General features: G+C 39.5%; 1 protein-coding gene across 1 annotated transcript in view; it reads left to right on the forward strand.

The window, feature by feature from the left end:
• Window positions 1-667: 667 nt before the first annotated feature.
• Window positions 668-20,479, forward strand: part of MAATS1 (MYCBP-associated, testis expressed 1) — a 30,831-nt gene continuing 11,019 nt past the window's right edge. Inside the window, exons 1-11 of the mRNA XM_010292912.1 lie at window positions 668-748; window positions 2,869-3,026; window positions 5,774-5,857; window positions 7,104-7,160; window positions 8,041-8,222; window positions 8,867-9,044; window positions 9,387-9,544; window positions 9,804-9,986; window positions 10,099-10,241; window positions 17,206-17,322; window positions 20,333-20,404. Of these exons, the coding sequence (XP_010291214.1) occupies window positions 2,881-3,026; window positions 5,774-5,857; window positions 7,104-7,160; window positions 8,041-8,222; window positions 8,867-9,044; window positions 9,387-9,544; window positions 9,804-9,986; window positions 10,099-10,241; window positions 17,206-17,322; window positions 20,333-20,404 (1,320 nt within the window). The 5' untranslated portion in view covers window positions 668-748; window positions 2,869-2,880. The remainder of the gene's footprint in view (window positions 749-2,868; window positions 3,027-5,773; window positions 5,858-7,103; window positions 7,161-8,040; window positions 8,223-8,866; window positions 9,045-9,386; window positions 9,545-9,803; window positions 9,987-10,098; window positions 10,242-17,205; window positions 17,323-20,332; window positions 20,405-20,479) is intronic.

The following is a 20,479-nucleotide window of genomic DNA, read 5'->3' on the forward strand; positions in this document are numbered from 1 at the left end:
GGGAGTTAGGTGCTGGCGGGGGGGACGGTGTGCGGATCGTGAAGCGGTTGGGAGGCCTCCCGCCATCCCCGGCCGCTGTGCAAGACGAGGTGCGCGGCCATAGCTGGGCCAGGGACTGTCACGGAGCGACTGGCAGCTAGCTAGGCTGGGAGGGCAGGTTTGGGACCGGGAAGATGGGTGCCGCCCCAGGAGCAGGGCAGAGCCACACAGTGGAAAAGCGTTCGGGTTGGCAGCAGTAATGGAGTCATGAGTAGAGAGGAGAGGCTTGGGACTATGAAACATTTGCAAGCTGGAGGAAAGCCAGCACTAGTTCAATATCCCAGAGGGAAGCATCATGTACAGTGTGATATTTCCACTGATTACCATTGCACCATGCTTTCGTTTTTCTGTTTCATGTCTTCATTTTGTATTTAAGTTGTCAGTGCTTGCAAAGAAAGTAGGTTTTTCTTCAATTGTGCATGTTCCACAGAACAGTTGTTATTTCAGTTCTGAGGCTCATTTGTGTGATTGTAGAGTTTCTTCAACATGGAGACATGTATTTCAGGTTTTTTTCTTTCCTAGTTTGTTTTATACTCTCTTCTGGACAGACTTTTAAAGAGGAAAGTGGAGTCTGACTGATGATTCATGCTGATTCCTCAAATACGTAACTATATTCATTTGTTATCTTTCAGACCCTCTGTACACACTATCAAGTGAGAAGGACCATTCAAAGTCAAATGTCCATGTTCAACTTGTCGGTGATAAAGTGGTAGGTGTTCACTGAAGATAGCTCATGTGCACCTTATATTTCTGTGTGTATGCTTACACATGGGTAGAAACTCTGTCATGGTTCTAAGCTGCTCCCTTAAAACAGCAAAATACAAAGCAAAGGAAGAAGTTTTGTCTAAAACAAGACTTAGCACAGGGAGTAACCATGATTGCTGGCCTAAGGTCACTCTGTAGCAGCAGTCTAGAAATGCCCAGTTTCATGTCCTGAGTAATTTCCTAAATCATGTGTCAGTATTTTTAATAGAATATCTCCAAATGCTGTTAACAATAGCTTGTATGTGTTATTAAGATCTAATAAAAGGACTGGACAGCTGTGGGGCTGTTGTTCAAGCAGAGCTGTTAAAATGTGTTATTCTATACAGTGCCTCCTCACTTACCTTGGGATATACTTACACTACAGCTCAAGGTAGCATACTTAGACAGTTTAAAATGAACTAGGTAGCAACAGCTAAGCAGCCTACAAAGATTGCAAACCCATCCTGATTCTTCATACTAGGTTAGTGCAATTTAACTTCCTAGCTAAGACCTTAGGTAGTTAGGCCATGCTTAGCTCCCTACTGCATTTGCTCCCCTGCTATCAGTATTCACTCTAGCTAGTTTAAAACCAGCTAGGACATGTCCATGGGAGTGGCAGTCACACCTTTAGACAGCAGTGGTTGATGGCTGGATAGGCTGCATAGAGGTAGAATGCCAAAGGAAAACAGACTTGGTACAACTGCACAATGAACTGGATTTTAAACAAAGAGTCTTCCTGAAGCTGTGCACTTGACTGAGCCTGCAAGGCGGATACTCTGAACTCTGAAACTCCATTACTGTACAGGGAGGAGAAAATCCGTGAGCAGCTTTCCAACAATGGAATCAAGAAACATTTTTTTTGAAGAATGTTTCTGGACGTCTCTTACCCCATTATCTCAGACTTGATCTTAGATCTACATGAAAAAAATGTGTGTTTGTCTGCCTCTCTGTAGAGTGACATATACTTGGAGCTGGAAATATTACCTGTCATCATAGAGATCCTTGCAACAATATGGCTGTGTTAGCAGTTCAGGCCAGACAAAGTAAGCAGGCATACTGTCACTAATGTTGTCGGGTCATAGGTGTAATTTTGTGGATAGGTATGGTGACAGACTCTGACTTGCATAAAACACATTTTAAGCATATGAATCAGCAAGTGCATAATGTGCAATACAAAGCAATATGACTTTGAATTCTTAGTCTATAGCATCACAAAATGAGGTGAACAGGGGTTGTGATAGTATTAGTTTATAGGGTTTTCCAAACTCTCGAATGTTGAATTCCCTTTGAAGAGAAATGAAACGAAAATGCAGTCTCATGCACAGTAAGCAGCTACTCATAGTAGGTTGCTTAGTTCTTCATCATCTGACACTGTTACACTCTTGTGAGATAGTGTACTTGAAATGTCACCACTATATGCATCTGAGTTAGCACCCACTGAAAGGAAAGGGGTGATACACAATTCAAATCTGATTTCAGGCTTTGCAGAAGCTGAAGCCAATATAACTACATCACTTTAAGTCATGATTGCAAAAATTTATTGGCAACCATAAATTTAGAGATTTAAGGCATATTTAGCCAGGGAAATTAGTGCTTTGAAGGAAGGGTGTGGATTTTTAATGTGATCATTTTTGTGTGCTAACTCCAGTCAAGATATTTTTAACACATGCTAAAACTGTTACAGTATAGAATAATTTAACTTCACTTTGTAAGTGGGATATGTTACTTTATGTCTAGAGCACATGAAATAGGAGGGAATTACATGGGTTAATGTGCTAGTTCACATTACTGCACACTGACGTCTTTATGTAACGAACTGTTAGACCCTTTGATTTTAAGTATAAGTTTAGACACTGGAAAACAGCCAGAAGACATATCTGTGCATCTGCTGCTAGTCTGGTATGCTCCACATCTTGAGAAGTACCATCTAACCAGCTGACATCATTAGCATATATATGCCGCCTTCTTTCCCCATTCCAAATGTGCAATCCTGTAAATCACAGCAAGCTGAAATTCTGATCTCTTTAATGGTATTTGAAATCACTAAATCACTGCCTCTCTTCTTTGTGTCCACACAAACATTAGGTAAAGGCACCAATGTTCAGAAGTATGTTTAGTAGCTTGATCTGCTTCCCAGGCTACAGCCTGTGCTTGGAAGGCAAAGATCCAGTGCCTCCATTTATTGACCGAAGATGGAGAGGGAGGGCTCAGCAGCGCCTGGAGGCTCTTCAGCAGCTTGCTGCGTAAGTGTTCTATGGTTGGATAATTTAAAACAAACATACAAACAAAACCAACAAAAACCCATGCACACTTAAGTGGAGATGCGTGCAATTTGGTCCTACTTTTATCTCCCTTGAAATTAAGAGTTTGCAGCTGTTGTGGAGTATGGTTGCCCATCTGTTTTTTACAGGGTGGATGTTGCACATTCCTTCATCCCTGTGCTATTTGCTTTGCAGCGGTTGTGGGGAAAGAGAAGGGAGTTATTTCAATATCTTATAAATCAGATAAGTTATGAAGACTTCGGTGACTCGTGTGTGTTACTTCAGCGGGAGCTGTTTCCTTTTAGTCCTGTGCAGTCGCAGCTGGTTAGATTGCTTTTGCTGTTCATTCAGGGGTGTTTGGGCCCTGAATCAGGGCACCACATTTTTAGTGCAGGGGTTTCTTAGTTGAACTTTCTCCTGGCATCACAATTTGGGCTTCTGATTCAGCAAATATTTTTTTAAAAAGTTTGTGTGTTTTGCCACACCATGCGGAGATCTCTTGTAGCTGTATTCAAGACTGCAGGCATCAGCCTAGGTAGTTGTTGTCAGAGGTTTTTGCTGCATTAGCAAGCTAACTTTAGACCATGGGCTTTTCATATGATGTGTGCTCTAGGAGTGCTAGTAGGTGAGTTCTACCACATGCCAGACAGTAATCAAAGGTATTTAAGAGTGATACAGTGGTTTTCACTCTTGGTTTTGTTCAGTTTTGAAAGCATAGTCTTCTCATTTCCACAATGAAATAAGAATTTTGGAGCCTTTTTTTATTTCTTCTTATTTTCAGCAGTTCAGACTGTCCTCAGCACATGGAAATCTCAGTAGCTTCTTATATTTTGCCTGATATTCTATTACAAGAACTTATTTGATGCCTGTGCTGCTTTAAAATTGATTTACATTTCAACAATATATATTTGCAAAGAGTCTTGCAATTAAGAAAAAATGAGAAATACATCCCCTCTGTTTCAACCTGCACTGATGGACAGTGTTGCTGATACAGAAGATAGAATGTTTCCCAGCTGTCTTTTCAGTAGTTGCATTGCCTCTGCAAGGTTACCAGGAATAAATGCTCATTTATTTCAGCAAACTCAGCAAATATAAGTCAAGGACATGCAAGAGGCAGGATCTGTGGAGTAAAAGGGGCTATTTCACTGGGTTCCCATTGTGACTATACCATAATAGGATGAACAGCTTATGCTAATAAAGTTAGATCATAAGAATAAGTGCCCACCTGTGCTGAATGAAACACAAATCCATCTGGATGGAGCAACAGTCTGATCTGTAAAAAGTCAGATAGTGGAACTAGCCATCCGCTCCATTAATTTATTTGAATTACAAACACAACTTCACAATAATAGGTTGATTAGTGCTGAGCAAGTATCTCAGGTTACTACACTGCATTTTGAAACATTCCTTTTCTTTTGTTATGTGATATGACTGAAAGCACTGGGACGAGGTGACTTTAAACTTACCTTTGCAGTAAATTGTATGTCACGGGAGGTTAATGAAGCATCTCTCTATAGGCTTTCCTGTAGTGGGTAGCCATACTGTGGCTCCCTGAGTTCCACAGCGCAGCTCACAGGGCTTATATGGGGTCTTTGAAGACAACTGATCTCAGCCTTTGTTTTGATCCCAGTTGTCCAGCAATGTTATGTATTGTTAACTGTATCTCTGTAAATATGCCTCTGTATTTAAAATCAGGCAGCAGCAACCAACTCCAGCCCCCACAATCCCATACATCTGAGGTCAGGACTCTTACAAGTTGCCAAAAATGGCCTTATTGAAAAACATGACCTTCAGGACTTGCCATATATATAGCTTAAGGAAATGACTTACCTTAATGGCATGACATGGGCTGTTTTGGTTTTTTTTAAGGAACTTCTGTTTCTTGTCTTGTCCAGAGTAAGACTGGAGTATAAAGTGGTTGTGAAATCAAATAGCAATCCTGATGCATAGCTTTCAAATGACTCAGTTACACCCATTCTCTCACTGCCTGCCTTAGTGAGGTCTACCTCATGGTCTTCCAAAGCTTTAAAATAAAGAAAATCCTCCAATATATTATATTGAAAAATTTAAACAATCTGCCTACTTTAAATTCAAAATGGGGAAAAAATTAAGAAGGAATGTTCTTGTGAAAGATATGCTTGTTCCAGCATAGGTTTTGAAACATTCACATGGTCAGCCTAATTTTCTCCTCTGTTGGAGAATTCAGATTGAAATTGCTGATTCTAAAATTTTCCACACTTGCTCAAAATCTCTTTAGCTGTTTTTGAAAGGTAGAAAGTGGTAGTCTGCCTCTTTGTTCCTTATACTCCTTTACACATATTTTCTGTTACAGAGTTTTTCACTTTTAAGTAAATGAGCTTGTCCCCCGCCCCCCAATAAAAGTAGTTTACTTTACAAGGTCCAGCATTTACAAGTGGCCATTTCTTTTCATGACAAGCATATAAGAAAGTTTTATTAAAGGCAATAAATGACCATTTCTTGTCCACACATAGTGGGGAATATATATAAAGAGTCAAACTCTCTTGCTATGTATATAAGTATGAAAAAAGCAAAATATAGTTGCTTGTATAAGTAAGGGGATTTTGTGGGCTTTGTAGTGTGTGTGTTTGATTGTGCAATCAGAGAAGTAGAGAGAGAAGGGGGAAAAAAAAGCATAAGGAAAAAAGATCAGAACTGCTTTGAATGTACTTCTTAAATGACAGTAAGGAATTCTGTATTTTGGCTTTTAGAGCTCAACCTTCTCTTCAGATACCTCAAATTGTGTATGAAGATCCTGAAGTTAGTGGAAGGAATCGCTACAAATATTTTGCACGGTAAGGAGCGAACTGATTTGAAACCGAGTTCAGAAGCTTTCTTTTGTGCAGTTTAAAGAGCATCTAAATATATGCCAGAGCCTTTTTTTTTTTTTTTGTCTTTTCTGTTGGTTCTTTGATCACTGCTATAGAAAATCTAAATAGTAACCAAAGCTTAAATCACAAGGTACTTAAAATACACACTATGCCAGAGTTTTTATATAAGCAAATGTACCAGGCATTCTGTACTTAATAATTACTTGTTTAAAGCTTTGGGCTGTAGGTCCTCCTACACAAAGGAAGAAGATGCTCACAATGCCATTGTGGTCCTCCAGACTCGGTAACTCCCAGTTTCTGCCAAGAGCAGAACGGGAGCAAAGGGAATCCTTGATTAACTTTTCATCAAATCATGTCCTCTACTGCAAGACTACTCTGCTCCTTCCAGAATGACACTGCAAGTCAGCAACGGACTCAAGTTCTGAACCAACAGCTAGCATACAGACATTCTCAACTTAGTCACGTACACTTTGAATTACATTCACTATTATAGTCAGCAGCTATTGGCCAATATGTCCATATCAAATAATATTAAAAAATAACCGGGTTTAATAAATCTAAGTTCTTTATGGCTCTTTTAACAACAACAGAAAAAAGGACAAAGGTGATGTTATCTTCTGCAATTTGGAATTAAGATTTAAAGTCTCTCAAAGGCTAAGGAAGCTTGATAGTGAACTGCAATATGCAAACTATAAGAATGCCTAAGAAGGAGTTATTAATATACCATTGAGCCTATATCACTTTCAAGATACTTCATAAAATACTGCAAAAGAGGAAACAACCAAATTAGAAAAGTCCTAAACAGCTTACCTTACCAACTAATTGGAGAATTAATTTCAGGAGTTCAAGTTATTGAAAAAACTCTCTAAAAATCTCAAGGTGAAAAAAGTAAACTAATTAGTGAAACATACGCAAAATGTGAGCACACTCAAAACTCACTTTTTTAATTATTGCCTTGTTTTGCAGTTCCACTTTCTGCTTTGACAGCAGAATAACACTCACTCCTACTGGTGAAACTTTCTCTGCTGCTCCTTAGCTAGGAAAGAATTATTTAATATTTCAGGCACAATTCTTAAACATGCAACTACAGAACCTGAGTTGTGGAAAATCGGTGTAACTCCACTGAAATTAGTGGACTACAGTTTTTTTAAACCATAATGATCTTTTACACTCATGGTTGTTGTCTTACATCTGCATTCTCTCTTTTCAGACCGCTCATCCCTTCTAATAAGCTGTTTCCACTAAATGTTGCTTACGCAATGGCAAAGTAAGTAGTGAGTTCTGGAACATTACTGTTGTAATGGGTCACATCTCACAAGAAAAAGATTGGGTAACTATTTAGCTGGTGACCAATATTTTTCATAATGAACCAACAGGAAAAACTTGTTAAGAAGGAAGGGTTTGTTCACCATTGGGAATTCCTGAGGAAACAGGTGACTGAGTGTTTCAGAATTTGCTTGCAGTATCTAAGTAGTGCTGTGGGGATGAAGTGTATTATGATTATGAGGCCTGAAAGAGAAAGCCAAGTGTCTCCAAATCCTAGAAGAGATACTGATAAAAAGAAGATTCTCCAATATTGTTATAAAATCTTCTGATATTTTGTCACAATTTCTGTGATAGTTGCAATACTGTTCAGTAGTGTAGAGTGTCCATGAAGTAGTCTAGTGTGGTTTTCTGTGGAGATCAAATTTTGAGGGGACATAAGAAGATTCATTTCCTAGTAGAGTCAATGGAAGTTGCACATTCTTACATCAGAATTGAGTTTTTGTTCTAGAAATGTTGAAAAGACAAATGTAAGCTAACTTGAAGCAGTCCTATTTCATTTTATGCTCAGCCATTAGTTACTTTTTGTGCCCATTAAACGCAATGCTTTAGAATGGATACTAAGGAAGATTTGCATGTAATAACTTGTGAGAGCTGAAACCAGAAGATTTCTGGATTGCTTACCTAAGGAGGAAAATTTCAGAGGACTTAGTGTAGCCTCAGTATGCTTTTACTAAAGGTAATGGAGTTAATATCAATGGAAGCAATGTTAAGATAAAACAAAACACATTTGGATAGCCTACCTTTAACTTAGTGTTGTGTTTCTGTTCTGTTTTTTTTTAATGAATGTGACAAATGTTCTTCTATCTTGCATCTCTTTTTAGGACAGAGCCCTGTGTCCATTCAGCTACGAGAGACAGCATGGTCTTTGATCCCAAGTTACGAACTTTGGGCACACAGACAGATTACAGGGATGGTGAAGCCCAGACAGATCCCTACTCCCCTGAATACGTAGTTCCCAGTGGCTCAGTCCCTGAACTTCTGACACTTGCTACACTCAGTTGGGGTGAGTTGTGAAATCAAGATAAATTATAATAATTACTTCCCCTCTTTAGCAGGAGGTTCTTTATTTTCAATGTCAGGTTTCAAGTCTATTGCCAGCTTTGACAATAGACAGACTTTGTTGTCTTCCTTTGCAGCACATTATCTATTTCTGAAATAGGTGTGATATTCACCTACTTAATAGCGCTGCTCTAGTCATGTGTCTTACAAATATGAACTGGTAACAGTTTTTCCATTTATCTACTGTTCTTCAGCTGTTCTGAGTCAGTCATCAGTAAAAAAACACTGCTGCCCCAGAATACACCTATGATCTTAATCTCCCAGTGTCATGCCTGCCAGTAGTGATGGACACTGGACATGCCAAAGAAAGTGCTCATTCTCAGAAAGTGCCTTCTTCGAAAAGTTTTTCCTCCTTTGCAGCCTGCAGTAGAGGAATGAAGTGCTACTTTTAATGTCAACTAAGCTATGGCAACTACAGGTTCTACCATTCCTCATACAATAGAATTTTACGGGGCTTAGAAGCATTTACTTCTGGGTATTGACAGTTCTGCTAATGTTTAACACATGGGCTTATGCCCATCCAGCATTCTAATACTTTCTGCTGGTGTTTTTTTGATGCATCCACCATTCTCTTCTTGTGCCTGTAAGGTCGGGGGCTACCAGCCGGACTAGCTGAGGTTGAGATGATTGAACGTGCCCGGGAAAAACGTGCATGGGAAGCAACTCTTCCAGCCATGGACAATGCTTCACAAATCGCAAAGAGGAGGAAAATGGTGGATGATATGGAGAGGAAGGAGTGGGCCTTTAGAGAACAAGAAATAGAAAAGTAGGAGTCCAATTATACTCTTTATTTCTTTTAATTATTGGCTGAATAGAGAAGGAACAAGAAGGTTTAGGGGATTGGCTGAAGGGTACAAGCCTTTTGTTTCTGTGAGAATCCCCTGATTTTAGGAAGGGATATTTTTGTTAAATTTAATATAAAAGACTGCTATCACAATACTTTTCACCAGAGCTAAACTCACTTTTTAAAATGAAAGATTAAATACGAGATATGCAACATGAGCTATGTGTAAAGTAGTCCATTGCTATGTAGGATTTCATGATGACAGCATTGCACAGAACAATGCAGAGTACAGTAGGTCATACCTGGCCTTTTCTTTCCTTGCAGGTTGCAGGAGGTTCGACTGGAAGTTTTAAAGAAGCTGCTGCAGACACAACAGAAGAATCAGAATGAGCTAGATGCCAAGCGCTTGGATGACCACTGGCAAAATAATGAGAAGGCTAAAGAAGAGAAAATAAAAAAGATTCAGCATGACTGTGCACTGAGTAAGTTTGAAAGACAGGGAGAGAGCAGTGTGAGACTTAGTTTTCAGATAAGCCATTTCTATTTTCACAAGGTTGCAGTCTTTGTTCAAGATGAAACAGGTTGCATCCACAATATAGATGTGCATGGGCAGCATTTGTTCTGGTCAGACAGGTCATGTTTTTATGTTAACCAGCAAAAGCTCCTGTGAATTTCCAAATATATGGTTTTTTTAGAACTATTTGTATAAAGAACCTTCTCACATTTGTATTTAATTTTCAGTGCTCAGGAAACTGATAGCTAAGAGGAAGAATGTGATGGGGAAGCTGGAAAGACGAGATATCATCACAGAGTATACTGACTTTGCATCACAAACATACGCTCCTTTGTCAAGAATTGGTTATTTCCCAGACAACCATTCTGAACGCTATGTGGTAAAAAACTTCTATCTTAACACATTTGCAGGTAAGGCGTTCTGGAAGATTTAGTTTGTATGAGATATTTACTTAAAATGTTAACAAAACTCAAATTTCTCTCCCCACCATTCCATTATGTAATTGCTGTTTGTATTTCTTAGGACTGTGTGAACTGGAAGCATCTCTCCCAGATTCTGTCACCCAGGTCAAGATTAAAGCGCCCAAACCTAAGTACACTACCACTAAGACTGGATATATTAAAAGATCAGCAAGGCTAGAGGTGGAGCTGGCACAGGTTCACCAGGTATGGAGCTGCATCCAGCAGCATGTCAGTTTGTCTCAGATTTGAACTGCTCAGAAATGCAATCAGGAAGACACATGTGTAACCTTTCTCCCAGTTTCCTGTGCTAAATTCATATTTTCTGTAAGACAACTTCAAGGACAGAATGGATCAGACATTCAGACTGTTGTAGGCAGGACCAGTACGGCTCTGGAACTCAGTCTGTCAGTACTCTCTCTCCCTAACATCTGTGCTTCTGCTCCAACCCTACAGAAAACAAGCATAGCTGCTTCTGTCTTCCTACAGATCAGGTATTTGGAGCAGAATATTTGGATTATGTCAGTTAGAAATTCTCTCCTGCCATTTGCTCATTCTCATCTCTTCCCTTGCTTTTATAATGCACATGTGGCAAGCCTACTGGCTACACTGTCAAACTACTAATAATTAAATTAGCCTAATCTGGATTAGTGTTCTAAAAATTCTATACATTTTAAAAAATGTACATTTTAAGTACATATTGTAAAAACACCTGCAGCAAAGCATGATTAAAATGACACCACTCATAAAATCAGATCAGATGTGCATCACTGTTGTTCTCTAACAACAGCATCTAATTTGCAAACATGCTAATAGTGTTTTGCATATCTTAATTTATCACAACTGTTCATGCAGATGAGGTGTCCATATATGCAATTAACTACTGAGGAAAGAAGTGCCTTATTTGCATCTATAATCACAATATTTGTAAATTACATGTACTTTTAAGTATGCTGCTTGTGATGCTGATGAAGGTTACCTTTTTTTAAAATCAGGTGTATTCTTGGCTGGCTGCTGTATCTCTGAAAAATATTTAATTTCATTTGTAAAGCTTAGTAACTTTCACTTATGCTTTATTTAGTGAAGAAATATGTCATAATTAGAAATTATGTGTATAGCTTTCTTGTTATAGTGTAATTCAATAATACTCTCAAAGCAGACAGTAACTGTCTACTAATGAATTTTAAATTGAAATCTTGTTCTGAAAAATCAGTCATATTATCTCAGATTTAAATTCCACTGCATCTTGTAAAAGATGAAACATTGCATCTGATTATTATTCAGAAGGAAGATTTTCAGAGAAAATCTTGAGTGCTACAGGAAGTGTTCAAGAACTAAGGATGTTAATTCACTACAGTTTTAGAAAAGAAGACACAGCAGTATTGAAGGGGTTTGAGTTTGGGTGCTTTCTGCATAAAATTCAAGTAGTGACTATATATAATCTGGATCATAACACAGTTCTCATAGGCAGCAGAACGTTAGCCCAAGCTTTCAGAGCTGAATTCCAATTACAGCAATTATAATCTGTTTGTTCAATATACTTCTAATGGTTTGAAAGACCATTAGTGGAGTGTCTAATCTATAGTCATAGAGAAGAAGCATGCCCTAATGCTGGCTGCTCACACAATAATGTCTCTTCAGAGAAAAACTGGTTGCCAAAGGGAGGTGGAATGCAGAACAAAAGCAGACAATTCTGCATATTTTCTTTCATAAATCAATGTAGATCACTTGGTCTACACTGATTTGTACCAGCTGAGGAGCTAACAAAACTAATACTCATTTCCCTACCACAAAAAGGCAAAATATATAATCTTTTAAAATTACAAAGCATTTCCTTTGCAGGCAAAGATGATAAATACTATGCAAAATTTAACTGCTGCTTTTAGATATACAGAAGTAGACACCAGACTGGTTAGTCCAGACAAGCAGAAAGTACTGACACTGTGAAACACCCAGACTGCCTCAGCCACTGTTAGGTTTAAACAAACTTTCTGTTCAGAGTAACAAGAAATTACTGCCCTAATTAGCACTTGAGCTCTATGGTGCTGTTACTGGTCACCTCTCCCATTAGAGACTTTTGCTGCTTAAGTTTGGTGGCTATAGCATGTCCTGGCTTAGCAGGGCCTCTATGACAGGTCCAGCTCATAAGCTACTGGAGCTGTCAAGAAGAGGGCAGTAAAGGGTGCAGAGTACTTGAGTTAACAGAATTTAGCACTTGAGAGGACAGCTGTGTGGCCACTTGGCATAAGCAGTCCCAATCATGCCAACAACCTCCATCACACACAGGATGAAACATTTAAAGCAGGCAATTAGGGATCATCTCAGAAGGGCACTGTGTTGCTTTGCGTTATTTCTATGGCTGAGCAGCTAGACCAGTTTTCTCTTCAAAAGCCTCTTTTTAGTGCTGTCCTAGAACACATAATCTACAAATTTTCTCCCATAATCTTAGAAAAAAAGCAGAACTCTAGAAAATTCAGAGACTACACAGTGATCTAGCTCTAGAATGAATTTCGTTCATTTTCCCGTGATAATCTGTGGAAGGAGGTGGCAAATAGAGGAGGAGTGCTAGATTTTGGCCTCAGAAGTAATTAATTTTAATAAAGGAAGTTTCCAAGGCTTGCTTCTCTGGCCAAACAAGTGGCAAGATGGACTACTCCTCCTCATTATATTCCTCTTGGTTTGCCATGTTGAGAGTTTTCCTAAGCTTAAAGCTTGTAAGAAGGGACAAGCAATTATTCAAGGAACTACAAAAAGGATCTGTTTCCAGAAACAGGAGTGACCCAGGATCTACAGTAAAAATAATGATCTGTATCTTAAGCCAGATCTGTAAAGGGACAAGGAAAGCTAGTTCCTAGCCAGCACAGATGACAGTGCTTTAAGGAATATAAGCGAGCCATTATACAGACAGCCTTGTGTGAAAATCCAAGCCATGAAGGAGATAGCATACTGATATAGCTAATTACTATTGGAAAAAATGCAACTAGGTAACTGAATACACCAAGGAATGGAGGAGCTGCTAGAAGAAATCCCAGTGCAGAACAGTGCGTGACTTTAGGCTGACCTGTATGCTCTAGTGACTCTAGAGGGGTGAAGTGTCAGGTAGTTTCAAAGTGCTGGATCAAGATGATGTCAGAACAAAGAATCTCTCACCTCAGCATTAAGTGCAACTCTCATCACGTCTGTTTTCCTTTATCCAGTTGCTGGAAGGAGGTGGAGAAATAGGGGGGCCAAGAATGTCTGGAGAAAATTGCTTCCAACTTCAAAGTGTAGGAAAACCTGTTCAAGCAGTTGTTTCATCAAGAACAGATCTCCAACACAGTGTTAGTTGGCTCATGCTCAGACAAGCTCTAAGAGCTATTATGTCAGTCTTGATCAGCCAAGATTTAGCAGCCATGCTGCATTGCAAAGTAGGTAGTCAGTCCATCCTTGATGATCTCACCTTCTTCATTTGTGGGCAAAAAGGAAGAGAAACGTGACTGTATACTCTGTGCTGTACATGAAAATAAAATATACCTAGCATCTTGTGAAAAGGAGAGGATCACACAGAAGATAAGGAATCTAAAGAATGATTTCTTTGAACAGAGAGTTGTTTCTCAAACCACTATCCTGTCAACAGTTCTGCTTCGGTCAGAAGCTAGCAAAGATGCTAAAGTGTGTGGCCAAAAGCATGGGTGCCATGTGCTGCTCACTGCATTTGCCAGGAAAATGAAAAGAAGATGAATTGGGTTGTCCTTCCCTGTCCAGTCCAACCAGATTATACCATGACTCTGAACCTACTACCTAAAAAAAGTAATGTAGTCTACGTCAGAAAAATTCGTGTGATATGTAGGCAGTAACTTCTGAAGTATGTTGTTCAGAAATTTAGCATTTTTTTCTTTTTAAAGTATTTTACATCGATTCTTGGGCCCTGGCCTCCCTATTTCACAAAATGGTAATTTGTTAAGTTAGGCAGAACCAGTTAATGCAAAAACCATGTTTTCTTTTTCTTTTCTTACATTAAAGTATTAAAATAACTTACAACCTCAGATTAGAGAAAGCAAATTGTAAGCTTTTTTGACTAGTAAAGATACCAAAGCAGGCAGTAGACTGTGCTGAGACGAAAACGTAAAACTACTTCTGGGAACTGCAGTATTTCTCAAATCTACATTAATAAGAATTCCCTCTTGTCAGAAATGCTCATAGATTTTTCTGTCTTTAAAAGTTGTTATTCTGGTTGTATTTTGTTATTATGGTTAGCAATAAATATTTTTGGAGGCTAAGGTTTTATTAGAAAAATTCTTATGAATGCAACATTGTACTAATAAACATAGGAGCCATTGTTTTCAAAAGAATCACAATTACAGCAGCTTTTTTCTTTCCACACACCCCCCCATCATGCAAGACACCTTATAAATCATAGCAAGCACTGCTGCAATCTTCATGCCAGAGAGCTCTAAGGTCATCAAATACAAGAAACAGTTCAGAAAATCTCTCAACATTTTTGAGCTATAACCATTTCACGTGGCTTATAAGCAGTTTATAGGCTTTGATTCTTGCATTATTAACATGGTCCATTTCAGAAGTTTTCTATAATAAAGCATTTTATCCCCTCCATCTAGAACTCTGTCTCCTTTTCTGGAGCAATTAATTATCCTGGCCTGACGATGCAATATGCAAGAAGAGTTTTGTACAATGACCACTGGAGTTTCAAAACTTCATTAATTTCACAATTAAATTCTGTGCAAGTGCCATCAATTTCCTGTTACTGGAGAGAGAAATTCAGCATGGGATTTTTTTTCTTGAGTTTTTCTTTGGTTTCCCTCCCTAGTGAAATGCTGTATTTGAACATTTGAAAGAGAGCGAGCGAGAAAACAAAAAGGCTCACTTTTCCTTGCTGGAGTGTGTCTGTTCCTTCAGTAATAAAGACTACAGATCCAGCCCATACAGTAGTAGGATTATAATTTTGAATCACAGAATCACAGAATCATTAAGGTTGGAAAAGACCTTTAAGATCATCAGCTCCAACCATCAACCCAACACCACCATGCCCACTAAACCATATCCTGAATTGCTACGTCTACACGTTTTTTGAATACTTCCAGTGATGGTGACTCCACCACCTCCCTGGGCAGCCTGTTCCAATGCTTGACCACTCTCTCAGTGAAGAAATTTTTCCTAATATCCAATCTAAACCTCCCCTGGCGCAACTTGAGGCCATTTCCTCTCATCCTATCACTAGTTACTTGGCAGATCAACACCCATATCGCCACAACCCCCTTTCAGGTAGTCGTAGAGAGCGATAAGGTCTCCCTCAGCCTCCTCTTCTCCAGACTGAACAACCCCAGTTCCCTAAGCCGCTCCTCATAAGACTTTTGCTCCAGACCCCTCACCAGCTTCGTTGCCCTTCTTTGGACACGCTTGAGCACCTCAACATCCTTCTTGTAGTGAGGGGCCCAAAACTGAACACAGTATTCAAGGTGTGGCCTCACCACTGCTGAGTACAGGGGCTCGATCACTTCCCTGCTTCTGCTGGTCACACTGTTTCTGATACAGGCCAGGACGCTGTTGGCCTTATTGGCCACCTGGAACACTGCCATATTCAGCTGGCTGTCAACCAGCACCCCCAGGTCCTTTTCTGCCAGGCAGCTGTCCAGCCACTCTTCCCCAAGCCTGTAGCGTTGCATGGGGTTGTTGTGGCCAAAGTGCAGGACCTGGCACTTGGCCTGATTAAACCTCATACAGATGATCTTGGCCCATTGATCCAGCCTGTCCAGATCCCTCTGCAGAGCCCTCCTACCCTCCAGTAGATCAGCACTCCCACCCAACTTGGTGTCATCTGCAAACTTACTGAGGGAGCACTCGATCCCCTTGCCCAGGTCATCAATAAAGGTATTGAACAAGACCGGCCCCAGAAACAACCCCTGGGGAACACCGTTTGTGACTGGCCACCAGCTGGATTTAACTCCATTCACCACTTTAAAGCCCCCCTTGAAGAGGCTTTAAATGTACATAACTCTCTTCTTTTTCCTTTGTGAGCCGAAGTGTGATGTCCTACAGCAGGCAAGCGTTGCCATGCAGTTGGAAGTGATTCTCTGAATATCTTGTTCTAAGTAAGTAGCTTGCGATGGGAAGTTGGCACAACTTTCGCTCTCTAAACACTTTGAAAATACCTTGAAAGAGTTGAGGCTGTGGTGCATTTCCACTCCTAGCCTTTGTCTGACGAGGTTTGGCACCTGCCACCGAACAGCTGTGAGCAAGATAAAACCCACTCTTAATGAGCTTGTGGATTTTCCTGGTAGAAGGAAGTTCTCAGGCTAGTTAGTTTCCCTTTCGCCCTTAGTCTGCTTGAACAGTTGCTGTGGGTGCCACTGGGCTGCTGGGCAGTTGCAGATGAGCAGCGAAGAGTTTCAAAGCGTATTTTGCAAGGAAGGGGTCCCAAGTCATTTGGTTCAACCCTGTGCAGTAACAGCATATCATACAAAGACATTTCACTGAGGAAGGGCCACAGAACAGTGAGAATACACTTTTCAAGTCACCCCCTTCACAAAATCTCCTGACCACTTAACATTTCTAACTCGCAGTAACAAGCATTATACCTATAGTTAAAGACAAAGAGTTATAACCATTCTGTAGTGATATGTAAACTGTAATTAAATTGTGGTATTTCCACCCATTTTTCATGTTTTGAAAGAATCTTTACCTCTGTCGTATAGGAAGATCATTAATGTTTTTGTCATTGCATAAGGAAAGTAATACAGAGAACTGCCTCTGCTTGCATATGCGTCAGTGTTTAATTGGTTCAATGAGATTCCTGCTTTAAAATGAAAAAAATAAATCTGAAATATGCTTTTACTTAAGAATGTATTATATTAGAGATTAAGTTCATATCAATTTTAGATTAATTTTAGGTGACTCCCCTGCAAATACAGTAAAATATCTCTTGCTTTCTTCTTACATATGATTTTGAAGTTCCCATCAGTATTTTCTGAGCAACCAATAGCCACACCGACTGACCATATTCAGTTTTTCAGTTGATGTGCAGTAAGAAATCGAAGCTACAAGCCTGCAAAGTGCAAAATACTTTCAGGTCCCTCTAAGACAGTGTGATCAGCTATAGTCACCATCTAGAAGACTGGCCTTACTGTGTTGTTCTATCTAACCCGGTTCTGATTAAATTGTGTGTCTATTCCAGGCACTACTGGAGAATAAGAATAAAGTCAAGGAGCCAAAGAAGCCTCTCCGTTTCCTTGAAAAAGTAGAAAAGCCTATTCCTCGGCCACCCACTCCAGTCCTGGAAAAACCATCAATTGTAAGTGGGATGGTTTTAGCACTTTTTCTTTCTATTGATCCCTGATGGTTTCCTACGCGGTTTTTAAAGGAATGCCCAGAGAAGGAAAGAAGTGAGCTTTATAATTTTAGTGTGTATTCACGTTAGAAATAGCCATTGCTATTTCTTAAGACTCTCTTAGTCTCTCTTTATTCTATAAAGATACTATCAGCCAAAGAATTGAAAATCTTTTACAATATTTTTTGGCCAAATCCTTAACCAAACTTTATTTTACAAAGACATAAATTAGTAGGCATGTTATTCCCTTGTTCTTAGGAACAAAAGGGCTTACTATTATTATTGGTCTTCCAACCTTCGGATCTGACAACACTATCGTAATCCAGTGGAGCAATTAAGTTTAGTCCCACTGAAGTCAGTGAGACTTTGGGTGCTTAGCACTGAGCATGCACTTCATTAATTTGCTGAAGCGAAGCTCTTGTCATCATGCAGGATGCAGTCTTTCATGAGCATGCTCCAGTTCACAGAAAATGACACTTCTGCAGAAACTGAAATAGCAGTAATGATGTGTCATGGGGGATGTGATATGATCTAGGAAAAAACAACTTTTTAGGGGAACTGCATCTTCTTTTCCTTTCTTAAAGTAACGTACTTAAAAGGTGGTTGCCCCAGTGGATTGCTTTGTCTACTTATTAACATCATTTTCATGATGTAGGAAGAATCAGACACAATTACCATTTAAGCTTGTGAATTTAAGAGTCACACAACCATAAAAGTGAGAGAAAGAAAGTCTTATTAGCTCATCCATGCTGTCTTCCTTTGTGCAGTATGATGCCCTATGTTTTATACAGTCTATTTTAACATGACTGAAACAATATCTCCTTGGGAAGAGTTTTCCACAGCTTTACTAACTCCTGGGTATTAGATATTGTATTGCAGTGGTAGATTTACAGTATTTAGTTTTACCAGTTTAGCAGATTTTTAAGTACTTCCAGGTAACATGAAAAGAAATCAGAAAGACTTACCCCCAGTTGTAGTCATTCCTGAGCACGTTCACAGATTATAGTTTATCTTAAATTCAATAGAATTCCACCTAAATGAATTCTGTGAACATTTGGTTTATTTTCACGAACCTTTATGTGTGAACACATAAAAGAGTGGAGCTCCCCAGTGAAGCTCCACCTGTAAAATCAGGCCACTGCAGCCACTGAAGAGCAGCACTAACATCTCCCGCCTTGCAGAACCCACGTAAGGTTTCTCCTACCAGCTGGCTGTGAGGAGCACTAAAAGCAAGGCTCTTCTCAGTTGTTAATGCTTCTCTTCCTGCCATACACACAGAGAAATATGAACTGCTAAGTGCACCAGCCTCTTCCCACTGGAGTTGAGGATCTCAAAAGGAAAGTGTGCCAGTGACAAGCGAGTGACATGGACCACAAGGCATATAAAAGAAAGTGGAAAGAATGGAGGCACTACTGCAGACCTCCTCAACTCCTCTCCCCCAGTCATTTCTTACGCACTTACTAGCCACAACAAGCTCACAGAGCACCTCTGAATTCCTTACTCCTTCACTGGTTTATCACTTCCTCCCAGCCTCCTCTAGTTTTCAGCCTGCTCCTAGATTCTTCTATATACTTAATTCCATTTGTTTTTTTTTTCTCTGCAGGGCTTGATAGGCTTTCCATCTCTTTTCTTTCTTCCTGCTGGTCCATAGCAGGCAGATGGAGAAGTTGATGATTACCCTTACTAAGGCATCATTTGCAGTACTGAACAATAGAAGTACAGAAAAATGCATCCCACAAAAATTTAAACCAAATTTTAGTTTACATCAAACCAAGAGTTTGGATTACCTGTGCAGTATATCTGTCACCACCATTTCCAAAACTCTGTCTGAAGGGCTTTCACAGTGTAGCCAGGTGATATAGTACAGTTTAGCTCTCCAACTGGACTGGAAATTCATCCCTTCTTCCCAGAGAAAAAGAATACCCTAAATCATAAGGCAGTCCTTTGGCTAGTTCTGCTTTGCTCCTCCTGGGTGGTGGTGTGGAAAAGCAGGAAGGCTTATTTTGCTTTTGGAAAACTTAATCTTCAACATCTAAGAAAAAACAGATACTAAGATTCAAGCCCACACCACTTCTCTCATCCCACACTCTTCCCTGTTTTTCCAGCACTTCTAAAATACCACATTTCAATTCAGACCTCATAGGCTCTTTATTAAAAACCTTCCTTGCAATTTTTAGGTATCTTTTTACCTTTCCCAGGCACCCAATGGGCTTTCTTCTCCTTCTGCTACTGTCAACCCCAGACTAGAAGACCCCTCAGCAAGAAAAGATACTGCCAGCTGTGCCTCCTCTGTTTAAAATAAGCCTTTTTCTTCCCCTCCTATGGTCATATTCCCTTTCCCAATATGCTCCATCATTCTGCTAGGCCAGTAAAGTTCTCAAAGAACCAAATCACAATATAATGTAATTAATTTTACTTCCAAACTATCACTTTCTGAGTCTTAAATTTACCGAGTTACTCTGATAAAGGTCACCACTGGAATAAGTATCAAAATCAAAATTTTGTATGTTCCCTTTTCATTTAATCCCTTTATTTTTTGTTAACAGCTCTCTTGCACCTCCTTCAATAATAATTCTATTCCCTTAGTGTCTTGACCTCTTAAATTAATGTAGCTGATGCTCATTTTGCAAACTCAGATTCAGTCAAGCTACAAATAGTGCTTCTAATGCATACAGTAATTTTCTCCATCAATATCTCCTTATCATTAGGTACTCATCTCTAAAGACCCTCTAAAATTAATCAAATAGTATCTAATTACACAGCCTTTCTCCCTCGTCTCTGTAAAACATGGAAGTACTTATTATTCTGACTCACCTTCCTTTCCCTAGAAATAAGAAGAACTATGTTCAGAAACAACTGAGAAAAAGCTGGATATGAGTTAGACTTTTTGATAGTTAGATATAATCTATAGAAATCTCAGTCTCCAAATAATAAATTATTCACTATTCTGTGGGTATTTGTTGTGTTTTGGCAGGAGGAAGAGGAAACAGAGCTGGCAGTGATCTGTCTGCAGAAGTTGCTCCGAGGCAGGGCTATTCAGAACATGGTATTCTGTGTCTCTCTGTTTATGTCTCTCTTCAGAATGGTGGTGGGAATGATTGAAAGAGTGGTTAATATCTTT

This window comes from Phaethon lepturus, unplaced genomic scaffold, assembly GCF_000687285.1.
Source record: "Phaethon lepturus isolate BGI_N335 unplaced genomic scaffold, ASM68728v1 scaffold51748, whole genome shotgun sequence".
Lineage (NCBI taxonomy): Eukaryota > Metazoa > Chordata > Aves > Phaethontiformes > Phaethontidae > Phaethon > Phaethon lepturus.